The sequence below is a fragment of the Phaseolus vulgaris genome, chromosome 4, assembly GCF_000499845.2.
Source record: "Phaseolus vulgaris cultivar G19833 chromosome 4, P. vulgaris v2.0, whole genome shotgun sequence".
Classification (NCBI taxonomy): Eukaryota; Viridiplantae; Streptophyta; class Magnoliopsida; order Fabales; family Fabaceae; genus Phaseolus; species Phaseolus vulgaris.
The window spans coordinates 3,824,554-3,838,787 of record NC_023756.2 but is presented as its reverse complement, the minus strand read 5'-3'; the positions used below and the strand labels follow the sequence as shown (position 1 = coordinate 3,838,787).

Sequence of the window (14,234 nt, the reverse complement as noted above, 5' to 3'; positions counted from 1 at the left end):
TTAAGGCTATAAAGAAAGGCCATATACAACACACACACACACACATATATATATATATATATATATATATATATATAACAAACTAAATTACTTTTTAAAAAAAATTGCATATCTCAACTTCCACATCTCTTCCATTAAAAAACTAATCTCAAATTCATTGTCAATAATGGCTTCTGTTACAGGTTGAAATTCAATGTTACTCATTGATACTAACAATTATGAATAAAATCAGAAACTATAGCAGAAGAAGATGTTACTTCATGCTTACTACAAAGTCTAATGTTACATAAAATGAATGATATTGCTAATTGAATGAACCGTTTTCTAGCAAGTTAACAAAGCAAATTGGAGGAAGATCTAGTGAATTCCAAAGTAACAGTTCCCCATCAACACTAGAAGAATCCATGTCAGTTGTTGTTTGTTGGTGGTGTTCTTCCTGTTTTCCATCCATTGCTTCCATGTACTCTTTCACCTCTTCATTCTTCTTAAGTCTGTTTTTGCTACAAGCCATTTGAAGGCTGGTTAATTGATCAGTTATTCCTCTTCCTTTCATGTTTCCTGATTCAAGTTTCAACTTCAAGCATTCAGGTATTCCATTGAAGGCATAGAGAGAGGCTGAGAACTTCCTCTCATATGTCATTCTCTTCATCACAGCTCTAAGCATTGAAGGCTCATCACCACCATAGTTCTCTGCCTCCACAGGCTCCTCCATCTCTTCAGCCATCTCAAAAGGAGAGTAGTAACTAGGTGGAGCAATGTTGTCTAGGAACCTAAAATCATGGACATCAAAGTTAGTGTCTGTGCCTTCTTCTTCACTGTCCTCCACTCCTGAGTTGCTGTCATTACTTGAAGTCTGTGGTGTCACAATGTTGGTTTTGTATTGCACATCCACTTTTGTCCCCCCATCTTTTTCAGTCAAACATGATTCAAAACTACTAGTAATGTAGTCAATTTGTGCAGTGTTGTTGATGAAGTCATTGTTGCTTGCGCTATAATCTTCAGGGTCATTGAGAAAATCAGTGAATTGGTCAATTGAGAATTGTGTTGAACCATCACCATATGCATCAACTTCTTGTTGCATATGTTGGTGGTTGATGAGAAGTGAGGTGGAGGTGGAGGAAGAGGAGCAGTTGTTGTTGTTGTTCCTTTCTTTAAGCCTCTGAAGGAGGAGATTGGTGATTTTTGAGGAAAGTGCTGGACTTGTGGAGGATTGAGAACATGGCCAGAAGTTTGTCCTTGTGTTTGCACCTCTAAGCAAGCAAGCAGCCTCATCATAGGCTCTTGCAGCTTCCTCAGCAGTGTCAAAAGTCCCCAACCACACTCTTATCTTCTGAATGGTGTCTTTGATCTCAGCCACCCATCTACCTGATGGCCTTTGCCTCACCCCAACAAACCTCTTCCTGGCTCTTTGGACTCCTCCAAGTGCTGCAGCCTGTTTCATCATCTCATCCCAAGCCATGCTTCCCTCACATATCTCTCTCTCTTCAACTACTTCACCACCCTTTCTCTTCCTTGCCATCTACCCTTCTCACCTTTTCTGCTTCTTGAATTGGTTAGGCTTATAGGGTGGTGATGATTCTTCAAGAGCACTAACTCCTATGCTTGCTTGGTTTTGTACTTTGGTTAAGCTTATATTAAAAGGGTGACGAGTGTTAGAAGGAACTGAAGTTTGGTTTCTATGCTTTGCCTTAGCTGGTTTGTGCTTCTTTTATATGTGTCAAAAATGAGTGTCTCTTTGAACTAGTTGTGTTTCAGATCTGACCAGGTCACACTTATTAGTTTCTTTATGATTTCGGCTTCTATATCCAAACATTTGGCGGTTTCTGAGGCATTGTAATTGGTGAAGATTGTTTGACTTGGACAAAGGGCAAATAGATCTGTATTGTATGATGGAACTTGAGCATATTCTATGCCACAGTGCAAGCCTTAATAGGTCATTTACCACTTCATAAAATCTTTCCCTGTGATCCAAAGCTACAAACTAAAATTGTGTGATCTATGATCTTTCTTTATTACAATTTTCTTGTCCTTCTCACATTCCACCCTCCATTGCCACTTTGTCCAAGGCAAGAACTGAAATGTGAGACAGAGGGCTTCACACTCAGCTGCCAAAAAAGACACCATGTAAAACAACCTCAGTAGCCGAAACCTATGTGCTTATACAGCAGAAACTAGACTATTTTACAAGCTGCAGTTGATATTTGGATTTTACCTTACATATTATATAGTTTGGTTTATTTTTCCATCATCAACTTTGATACTTTATGAACATTTTCTATAGATCCACTCATGTATGTTTTGTGTAGGGAATAGAATGAGAGTAAAAAACAAAAGTACATTGTAGATATGGTAAGTACAGGTAATACTACTAACCTTTGTTTAGGAATTCAAGGTTATCAATACTTGTTCACTTTCTTTTCAGGTAATTAAACTTATAAGTATGGTTAATGTTATCTAATTAGATTTAGAGTTTCACATTAGTAATATACATGCTAATCAACTCTATTTGGAAAACAATACTAATAATATCTATATCCTCAAACTACATAGTTATCTGTAAACCATATTACATAAGTTTATAATGCAATATTAATCCAAAACGTTCATTCCTTCCAAGTTTTTGCATTGGAATGTGAAGAATGTTTCATTCCAACTTATTCCTTAACAAAGCACTACACCACTTAACAAAGCACTACACCACACCATGTTTCTTTAGTTTATTAAGAAGTGAATTTTAAGCGTAATTCAACCTTACAAAACTAACTTATAAAGTGAGATTTGCATATCCTTATATATTATGAAATGTTCTTATTTTCAGAAAATATGAAATTTCCAACACACCCTTCACGTCGAAACCTGCTAACTCGTACATGAGACTATATACATGAGAGATCTGATAGCGGCTTAATAGTGGATGGTCTGATAGCGGTCCGATAGCGAGTGACATGATAAGTCCAACAAACTTTTGCTAGGATAAGTTCTAAATGACTTTAATACCATCTTTAAAAAGTGAACTTTAAATCTAACTCAACTTTACGAAACCAGTTTATAAAATAAAGTTTGCATCAACTTATATACTACGAAATACCTTATCTCTAGTCGAATCGATATGCAAGATGGTTGTTAGATACTTGTTAACTATTAAACAAACATTTACTCAAGTTAATAATAGTGGGTGGGAGAAGTCACTTTCATCCAAAAACAAGGACTCTGGCATTGTCCTTAATCAATAATAAACACACAAAAAAGTTAAACTGATGTTTTGTGTTCGTCATTGCTGATGAGTGTTAATAAATGCGATTCCCCCAATGCCCCACCATGAAATCATGCCAAGCCTAACCCACTTGAAAACTCAACAAAAAATAAGTGATTTTCTTCAAAAACTTTTTGTAATGTCATCATCAAGCATTGATTGATCAATTATTTTGTGATGATCAAGTACTTCCTTGTGCAAAGCTTTTATGGGATTTTCTTCATGCAGCCACTACAGATGGTGACATTTCTGGACCAACTTAGGAATCATCTTCCTCTGAAACATTTTCGATTCATGCTCATAACATACATCAGATGCAGTTCAACTCAAAAACCATCTTCTAATTATGCATTTCACACTTCTAATTATGCATTTCTTTAATAATTCTCATTTCACCCTTTTAACACTTGAATGTAATTAGAATTTGGCTTAATTGCTTTTATTTTGTGAATTTACTCTTCCACTGTTTTTTACTGTGTTCTGCTATATTAAGATAGTAAGAATCAAATTTGCTAACAAATATGGATATTAAATTTGTCAAATTACAATAATAAGGAGAGAAAAATATAATTATCTCTATTTTTTTTATACTGTTATCTAGTAATTATTTCTTTTATAAAAATAAGTTTAACTGACATGCTTTTCTCAGTGTAAAAACTTTGTACATACTCAATAATCAATCTTCGAAATGAATTTATGATGATTATTGTTTTTATAAAATTTAACAATAATATCATATGCTACAAGACAATAATGAAATAGAAACTAATTTTAGAAAAAAATAATAATTAGTTGTTATAATAACTAAATTAGAAACTATTTTAGAGACTAAAAAAAATTGATATCTAAATTAGTTTATATTATTATTAAATGGTTTCTAAATTGTTATTTAATTAGCAACTAAGGTTTTTGTTACTAAATTTAGAATCTAAATAATTGGTAGTTAAAACTTTGGTAGCTAATTAAATACTAATTTAAAAATTATTTTACAATAATATAAATTAATTTAAAAACCAATTTTATTTTAGTTTCTAAAACGGTCTCTAATTTAGTTATTATAACAACTAATTATTTTTTGTCTCTAAAATTAGTTTTTATTTCATTATTTTCTTGTAGTGATATATATTAGGACATGAATATCAATTTCAAAAAAATTATACCATCAAACATATTTTAGTTAAATTGGTAAATTGATCATTACGATAATTATTTTTAAAATCACGTTTAAAAAAACCTCCAATTGATTAAAAAATATAAAAAAAACTTTTGAAATTAACATGTACCAAAATTAAACTTAAAAATTTTCAGATTTTCGTTAAAGTCGACAATTTTTTTTTGGTTCTCCATTTGGGTTCATTTCATTTGGTTTGACTTTCAAGGAATCTTACATTGTCTTGATAAGAACAAACACGAAACGTTGAAGAAAAAATGCTTATAGTTTTATAATAATAATAAAATAATAATAATGGTTATGATAATTATTAATTAAAATGAATGATGGTGACTTGTGAGAAAACGAATCGCACTGTGTTGTTGTTACTTGAAATCATAAGCAAAGAAATTAAAAAAAAATATACTAAAATGACGTGAAGATGAGACAAATTTGGCCTTTTCCCTGTTTACTAGTTTTTATTTTATCATCACATTATTTTAACTAATAGTATCATTGCTTAAAAAAATTATAATATCATTGCTTAAAAAAATTATAATATCATTGCTTAAAAAAATTATAATATCATTGCTTCCTTCATACATTTTAATTGTTAATACGATTCTTAATTAGATAGCCATCACATACATCGTTCTAGAATATTCAAAATTCATACAAGGAAGAGAAAATTTCCTAAGAACAAGTTTTAGAGTTTTCGTAATATCTTTAAATGAAAAAAAAATAGCATTCGGCATAATTGGAAGAATTTTTCTAGCAAATCCAAGATAGTGATTTGACTAATTCACATAATACTATAATAAATTTTAACTAATAAAAATGTATTAGAAATTATAAATTAGTATAAATTTGGCGAACCACAACCTAAATAACAGTTTAAGATTATTCGTCCTAAAAGAATATGCTGTGATAATATGGTAAATTGAGCAAAATTTTAACGATGATTGTTTGAAAACTGTCATTTAAAAGCATGAAAAAACATAACAATGATTTTCAATATAATCGTTACTTAAAAAAAACACACAAAAAATGATGACAATTTTAAATATAATCGTCATTAAAAAAAATACTTGAAAATAAATTAATAACAATATTATTCAGATATAACAGTCGCTAAAAAGCATGAAAAAGTAAATGATGACGGTTTCCTACTATAATCGTCATCGTATGTCATTTAAAAAATTACACCTATATAATTTTTATTTCACACTCTTTTGTTTTTTTCGTTTCACGTTTCATCTTTATTTGTTTAGCACTGTTTTTTGTCGTACGTCGCCACCTATAGGAAGACCAGGGTGGTATCGTCGTCATCGATTGAAGATTATTATAGAATGTTTGTCTTAGTTTATTGATTGAAGATTTGAAATTATTATAGGATGAAAGGGTTGAAGTGTTTGATGGGTTTAGTAATGAATCTTTCCATATGCATGCAATGTTATTTTGTACCATCAATGACTTTCTTGCATATAGAAACTTGTTAGGTTATAGTGTGAAGGGACATAGAGCATGTCCAATTTGTCAAGAAAACACATATTGTGAGCAGTTGAAATGTGGGAGGAAGACAATGTATCTTTGACATCATAAATTTGATGTCATAGATTGAAAACAAAACATTTAATGGACACTAAGAACATGACATTTGTCCCATTCCATTAACTAGCATTCAGATTTATGAAAAGGTAAAAAATGTTAATGTGATTTTTGTAAAATGAATAAGAAGCAAATTGTGACTGAAATATGGAAGAAAATGTCAATTTTTTTTTATCTTCCGTATTAGTGTAAGTTAGATGTTAGATATTGTATAGATGTAATGCACATAAAAAAGAATGTGTGTGACAACTTAATTGGAACACTTCTCAACATTAAAGGCAATTGAGGGATGATGTTGGCTCAACTAGACAAGGTGAGTTGTAAGTTGATCATGATTATTTTGCTTCGTATATCCAAGATTAAGTCCATTTTTATTGAATAAATTATACTAAATTATTTAAATATGCTCTACTAATTAATTTTCAATGTAGACGTCATTGATAATTACTGGTTATATATGTTCAAGATCATACTATTGTATGATTTTGCTCCTTGCATAAAAAGCTTGCTAACTAGTTTAAACAAATAGTGGATTGGTAAGTCAATTTCATTTAACATCTATTATTACATCAACCTTGCATAATGTTATGTCATCAAATATTGATATTTTAATGCATACTCTGGTTATAACAAATTAAGTGGTAAGCAAAGTGCAAGATTACAGAAGCTCAATTGGATGCACTTCAAAGATATTGTCATTAATTGATCTAAAATTATGTTTATTTTGACCCGTAGTGTAATAAGCAAAGTAGATGTTACGAGTGCGGTTATTATGTCATGTAGTTGATGAACATTATACAACCTGAAATTGATAGAAGTTGAGATTAAATAATATGCTATAACCCATCAATACACTAAACAATGCACTAATATACTCTAATATTAGCTCAAACGATAATGATTTTAGTAAAACTATTTTCGTTGTGATACCTTTAACATGGATTTAGTTAAAATCATCATATTTTATATTTTAAACATGTAATTTTGTACAATTGTCATTATAATGTTATTTTTTTTAAAAAAATAAAAATAATTTTATCATTAAAATCATTAAAATAGTTTCATTAAAATAATTTTAAACGATAACGGTTTTCTCTTTAACCATTCTTAAAATAATTTTAAACCATAATTATCTACGTCATCAATGAAATATTTTTTATAACAACATTACTAATTATAATAATTCTAAAATTGTCTTAATAACTTTTTTAACCCTTGTTAAAAAGTCTTTCTAAAATAACTAAATATTTTATTTATTAATAAAAAATTACAACAAGAGAGCTTAGATGTTAACGGTGATTATGTAATTATATGGAAGTAAAAATTGAGCTATGTCCGAATCAAAAATCACTTCATTCATCATCAATTTCTTAATTTTTTTTTGTTCTATATATCTTTTTTTTTCATGGACAATAATTTTTTTTTTTAAAAGAGATACCAATTTTTTTAATTTTTTTGTTGTTGCAATGACTAAAGCTAAAATAAAAAATTGTGTTTAATATTAAGAAATAGTAGGAACCAATGTGGAAGTCAGAGGAAAAAACAAAGACATGAAAAAGAAAAAAGAAAAAGAATGCATATAATTAATTTAAGAGTTGGTAGGACCAACGTCCAAAGAATGAGACAAAGTCCTACACAAAACAACAAATTGTGCCTTTATATATTTTATTTGAGTTTTCTATGATCAACCCTTTGATATTAACTAACATCACTTTCTTTCTCTCCCTCTACACATAATCATCCTATTTTTTTAATCCATCAATTTTTAATTTCATCACAAGTCTCAATCACAAAAAAGGTGTATGTGTCATATAGTGAGAAAAATAATTGAAGGAATAAATTTTCAAATATTATTAGTAAACTATTGCTCACATTTTTTTTCATTGTTCTCTTTTTATTTTTAATTCTTGAAAATGAAGAATAAAACCAGATGAATTGGAATATATGCCTCATCTTGGATACATGAATGACTAAGTACTAGGTGTTTGATTATTATTATTATTACTTTTTAATTTGAAAAAAAAGATTGCATTCGATGTTGTTCTTTTTTTAAAACTTAAAATTATGTATATATAATATGCCCAAAATAAGCATTCAAAATATTTACCAAACATATAAATTTAATTTGTCTAATGTTTTCATGTTAGATATCACTGTGTTATTTGACATCTCAGCTAGACGGACACTTCAAGTAACAACAATCATCTGTCATCACATGGAAAAAAGTATTATTAAAAAAAGAAAATACAAAAATATGGGGACTAGATCAAAACTCATATGTTAACAAAAACGATACATAGAGAGACTATACCTATTAATAAAGAATTTTAAGAACACACTAGATGGAAACCTATTATACCAATGAAAGAATTCTCTATGAGTAAATCCTAAATTAGTCAACTTATCAGCACACGCATCCCCTTTATGAAAGATATGAGTAACCCTAAACCTGACTTTTTTATTTTTCCACAACAATTAAGACAAATATTCCATCAATTACGAAGCATCCAATGAACATTTGGCCTAACAGTAACATTCTACCTAGACATTAGTAAGTCTCAACTTTTGAGTTTCTTCCAAAGCATATATACAAATGTTGTAGAGTTTAAAATGATGAATATTTTTGGATAAATAAAGAGTAAATTTGTTTTATTTTATATATAATGTTTATAACCTTTAAATTAATAAAATATGCATTTTCTATTTAATTTATAAATTTCTCTTTTTAAATGAAACGGATTCTTATATTAACAATTTTTCTGTATGTGTTATGTTAAACGTATTTGAACAAACTAATATAAAGACATATATAGAAAAAATATAAAAGAAAAAATGAAATTAATTTATTTGTAAACTAAAATTAGCTTATATACAAATTATAACTACAAATTTTTAAATTATTTTTCACAAGTTAGTTATAAGGAAAAGTTAATTTCCTTTTTTTTATATTTTTATAATATAAAAATTCGAATTATGAAGTTTGTTTAATATAATAATACCTGAAAAAAGAAGAAGCTATATGAACAGTCAAAACCTTGTAATAATGAAATGATATAAAAGAATAAATTCTAATTTTGGAATTCTTTAATTTTTCGTGTGTGATTTTAGCTGCAAATTTTAATTTAAGTTTCAATTTTAAGTACGTTTTATTAATTCACTTTGGTCTTATTGAACTCTATATGTTCATTTAAAATGCCATCAAGCAACAATTTACTTAATTAAAACATAAAAATAAACGTAACTACAATAAAATCAAGAAATTAGAAAACATTTTAGAAACTAAATAAATCTTTAATTTTTAAATTAATTTTTATTATTGTTAAATGATTTCTAAATTGGTATCTAATTAACTATCAAAGTTTAGCTACTCAGAGTTTAGCTACCAATTATTTAGATTCTAAATTTGGTAGTAGAAACATGGGTAGCTAATTAGATACCAATTTAGAAATCATTTAACAATCGTATAATCAATTTTTTTTTAGTTTCTAATGACCTCTAATTTAATCACTATAACAGCTAATTATTATTTTTCTTTAGAATTGATTTTTATTTCATGATTTTCTTGTAGTATGCGTACAAAATTGAATTTGACTAAAATTGCAAATCTTCTAAAATATTATAACTAAAATTAAAAAAAAAAACAAAATTACATATTTAAAATAAAAGTGACCAGACCTATTTAAGTCAGTGAGAAATTATTTAATAAATATAAAATAAATCATGCTTACATATGAAATTAAACCCTAAATTTAAATTACTGTATTCAAACATTGACTAACTCCTTCTTCCCCCCTTCTTCCACTTGGCAGGCTTTTAACGAATGAATTGTCTCCATTTTACTATAATTCTATTCAAACACAAAATTGACAAAGTTTCAAAATTTTCTTCATGACTATGAAGTTTGAATATGAGTTCATTGTTTCATCAATTTAATTCCATACACATGCAATTCTACTGTATCATTCACAAAGAAAAATGTTTACATTTTGGATATAAAAAACCTCACAAAAAATTTACCAAAAAACATTACAACAAAATTCTTAAATAAAATATAATTTTAAATAAAAAAATAGTTAGTTGTAAATTAAATATTATTTTAGAAACTAAAAAATTATTGACATCTAAAATAATTTTTATTATTCATGCATAGTTTCTAAATTATCATGTAATTAACTGTCAATATTTTAGTTACCACAAAAAAAATAATCAAGAAATAAAAACTAATTTTAGAAACAAAAAATAATTAGTTGTTATTGTGACTAAATTAGAAACCATTTTAGAAACTAAAAAAAAATTGGTTTCTAAATTAGTTTCTATTATTGTTAAATAATTTCTAAATTGGTATCTAATTAGCTACCTCGGTACAAATTTAGAAACCATTTAACAATAATAGAAACTAATTTTGAAACCAATTTTTTTTAAGTCTCTAAAATGATCTCTAATTTAGTCACTATAACAACTAATTATTTTTTGTCTCTAAATTTAGTTTCTATTTCATGATTTTCTTGTAGTGTATCAACTTTAAAATCTAAATATTTAGTAGTTCAAAATCTTAATAGTTAATTAAATAGTAATTTATAAACTATTTTAGATATCAGTAATTTTTTAAGTTTATAAAATAATATCTAATTTAGTTAATATAACAATTAATTATTTTTATTTTTAAAATTAGTTTTTATTTAATATTTTAGTAGTGAAATTTAATCCTGCATTTGCGTAGGTATATGTGCTTTTATCCAAATATTTGACATTACAAAAGGTTAAGATCTAGAATAAATTACATTCCATAATTAAATTACATTTTTTTATATTTTAAATCATGCATTTTCTTTGTCTATTTTAATATTAAATAAATATTTAGCATTTTTTAATAGAGAGTCTTGATATAGTTGATTATAAACTATTATTATAACTCTACACAAATGCAATCATAATTTTAATTATATGAAAATCCAAATTCATTGATAAAGGTGTTAAGTATTTGTTAATAAGGTTTAGTTTTCACTTTAAAATTAGTAATTCAAGTGTATATGTGTTGCAATAAAAAATATTTGAGGATTCAAGTAGAAAGTGGAGTTTCTTATTTATTATATGTTTGGATAGTTATTTGGATATTCACCAATCCAAAAAATAACGGAAGATCAATCTAACAACTGCAATTAAAACAAAAATATTTTGATCAATTTAATGTTATTAAAAATGTACTTTACACTAGTTAAAGTCAATTTATTTATAGAAATAAGTGAAAATACTATGCAAATAAATCGTGATATTTGAATTATCACGATGAAAGTTAATTTCATTTAATATAATAGTATAATTTAATTAGAATTTTAATTGATTTAATTATTATTTACTTATTTATTATTTTACCTTCTCGAGAAAATCTTTTATCCACGTCAAAATATTATTATTATTTCGATTATGCACAATAGAATATAATACACTACAAGAAAATCATAAAATAAACACCAATTTTAGAAACAAAAAAATTAGTTGTTATAGTGACCAAATTAGAGACCATTTTAAAAACTAAAAAAAAATAAATTAGTTTCTATTATTGTTAAATGGTTTCTAAATTAATATCTAATTAGCAACCAAAGTTTTTCTACCAAATTTAAAATCGAAATAATTGGTAGTTAAAACCTTGGTAGCTAATTAGGTATCAATTTAGAAACTATTTAACAATAATAGAAACTAATTTAGAAATCAAATTTTTTGTTAGTCTCTAAAATGGTTTCTAATTTAGTCACTATACCAACTAATTATTTTTTATCTCTAAAATTGATTTCTATTTCATGATTTTCTTGTAGTGACATAATTAATGATAGAAAATTTTCAACTAATCAATCTTATCAGCTTTGGAAGTTGATATTTCACCATAATTTTATTTTAAAAATACATCTTAATAAATTAGAAAAACAAGTTTACTAAATTATATTTAATCCAAATTAATGTGAGACTTTTAAACTTATATGAAATCATCAAAAACAGGAAAAATATAATAAAAAAAAACATGACATATTATTGAGGGTTCTACTTACCAACCTATCAACCCTAAGTGACAAAAACAATTACACATATATTGACAAAATTTTCCTTTTTGCAATTAATTTAGTTTCTATGATCATCTCTTCATAACCAACCAACGTAAGAAGCATCAATCACCAAAAAAGTGCATGACATATGAAGAGTAAGAAAATAGTATATTGAGATGATATCAGAACTCAAGTTGCAGACAATTTCTCCACTGCATAATTCTTTTTATACTCTGAATGGCAGAATCATTGGCACCATATATAGAATATGCTTCACTTGCTTACCAATGAATGACCAATTAACAATTGTTTATTCAGTTTTTTGCAAAGGATTTGAAGAAAAATGTGAGATGCAATTAATTATATGAATTTGAGTGATTGTTTCCAGAAGATGTTCTTTGTTCTGTGCTCATCTTCTGCCACATGGAAGCTACTTCCAACCAGAATTCACTGCAAAAAAATATTTATGTGTTCTTGATTAAGGTTCTTACTCAGATTCAAAATCCACCACATGTTGTTGGGTTTCACATCTAGAAATTATTTTATGGTTATTTCTTGATTGTTATTTAAATTCACATTATGAAGACTTAAGTTCTATTTTACCTTTTGTCACGAGACTTGGTAATACCATTGGATGGTCTTATAAATCCTTTAACTATCGAAAAAGACAGGTTAAAATGTTTTGATAATACATTCAAAGTTATACAAATAAGTCATATAAAATGTTTATTACATTAAAACTCATAGATGATGTACCGGTTTTAGACCGTCTAAGGGAACTTGGAAGGTTAGACATATGACCTGATTTTCTCAGAGTAATTAAGATAAGTGTTTCATTTATTACAAAGAATCCAAGGAACATTAGTCCTATCAGTAAATGCAGTATAAACTAAGACAGAATCACATTCAAGCCATAAACTAGTAAAACTCATCGTTTGAGCTTCTTTAATGGCATGTATAACTCCATAAAACTCACCAATCAAAGCAGTTTGAATATATAGAAAAACAGAGAAACCACCAATAAACTCCCATGGAAAATACCACCACAAGCAGCAAAACCAAGAGAACCCCTAGCAGGACCATCAATATTAATTTTAACCCAACCTGGTGAAGGAAACCCCCATCTAACAAGAAGATGATGAAAAAAAATTTCCACTACGAGTATTAATATCAAAGAACTTAAGCACATTGAAAATCAAACATGTCATTCGCTATAGAGTTTTTAAACAAATTATCCACTAGGCAAATGAAATCTTTAATGGTGTAAATAGTCTTGGAAAAATCAATCTTAACCTGAAATCTAATATAATTTCTCATACACCATATCATCCAAATAGAAAAGGCTTTCACAACAAATTTAATCAAATTAACATATGACTTAAATTGTAATTATATTAATTAAATAGTTGCTAAATTTTATTAATTTATAATTAATTTGAATTATAATGTTAACTAGTTATATCTATATATACACACACGTCTATAAAACCAAGACACTATTTTTAATAGTTTTTTAATATTTTTAGTAATTTTTTTAAAATTCATTATTTTAAGTCAATAATTACAATAGTTAAAATATTATTAAATTCTATTAATTAATAATTAATTAAAATGTTATATTTGTATCTTAATATATTTTAATTAATATAATTATTGACTTTAACATAAAGAAGTTTAAAAGTTTTTAATAAAGATATTAAAAAATATTAGAATTAGTGGTTTACTTTTATACACGTGTGTGGATGATGATATTGTATTAAGTGGTTTAATTTGGTGGACATGGTAATGCATATAAAATATGGTTATTGGTAATGTCGTTTTATTGAATTGATTAAATCTAGTTCGTTATTATCACAAAACAATTGCAATGGTAAATGATGAGGCATTGGTATTGGAGGGTAAGATGAGTCCAGTGTTGAGCCTGATGAAGAAGACTTTCTATTCGAACAAAGAAATCTTCCTTCGTGAACTTATCAATAATGTTTTTGATGTAAGTTCTCTTTCAAGTTTGATTTTATATTTTTACATTTCTTTTCTGAAATTGTTATCAATCAATGTATGCCTCCACAGGCTTTAAATAAAATTCGATTTGAGAGGCTCATAGACATGAGAATTTTAGATGATGAATTGATGATTAGATTGATACCTCACAAGGCTAACAAAACACTTTCTATCATCGATAATG

The 14,234-nt window shown here is 27.0% G+C and overlaps 1 protein-coding gene across 1 annotated transcript; it reads right to left on the bottom strand.

The window, feature by feature from the left end:
• Positions 1-174: 174 nt before the first annotated feature.
• On the bottom strand, positions 175-1,864 carry LOC137836378 (ethylene-responsive transcription factor ERN1-like). Its single transcript, XM_068645107.1, has one exon. It carries the CDS (start codon positions 1,517-1,519, stop codon positions 305-307), a length of 1,215 nt encoding a protein of 404 aa, XP_068501208.1. The 5' UTR covers positions 1,520-1,864; the 3' UTR covers positions 175-304.
• Positions 1,865-14,234: the final 12,370 nt, after the last annotated feature.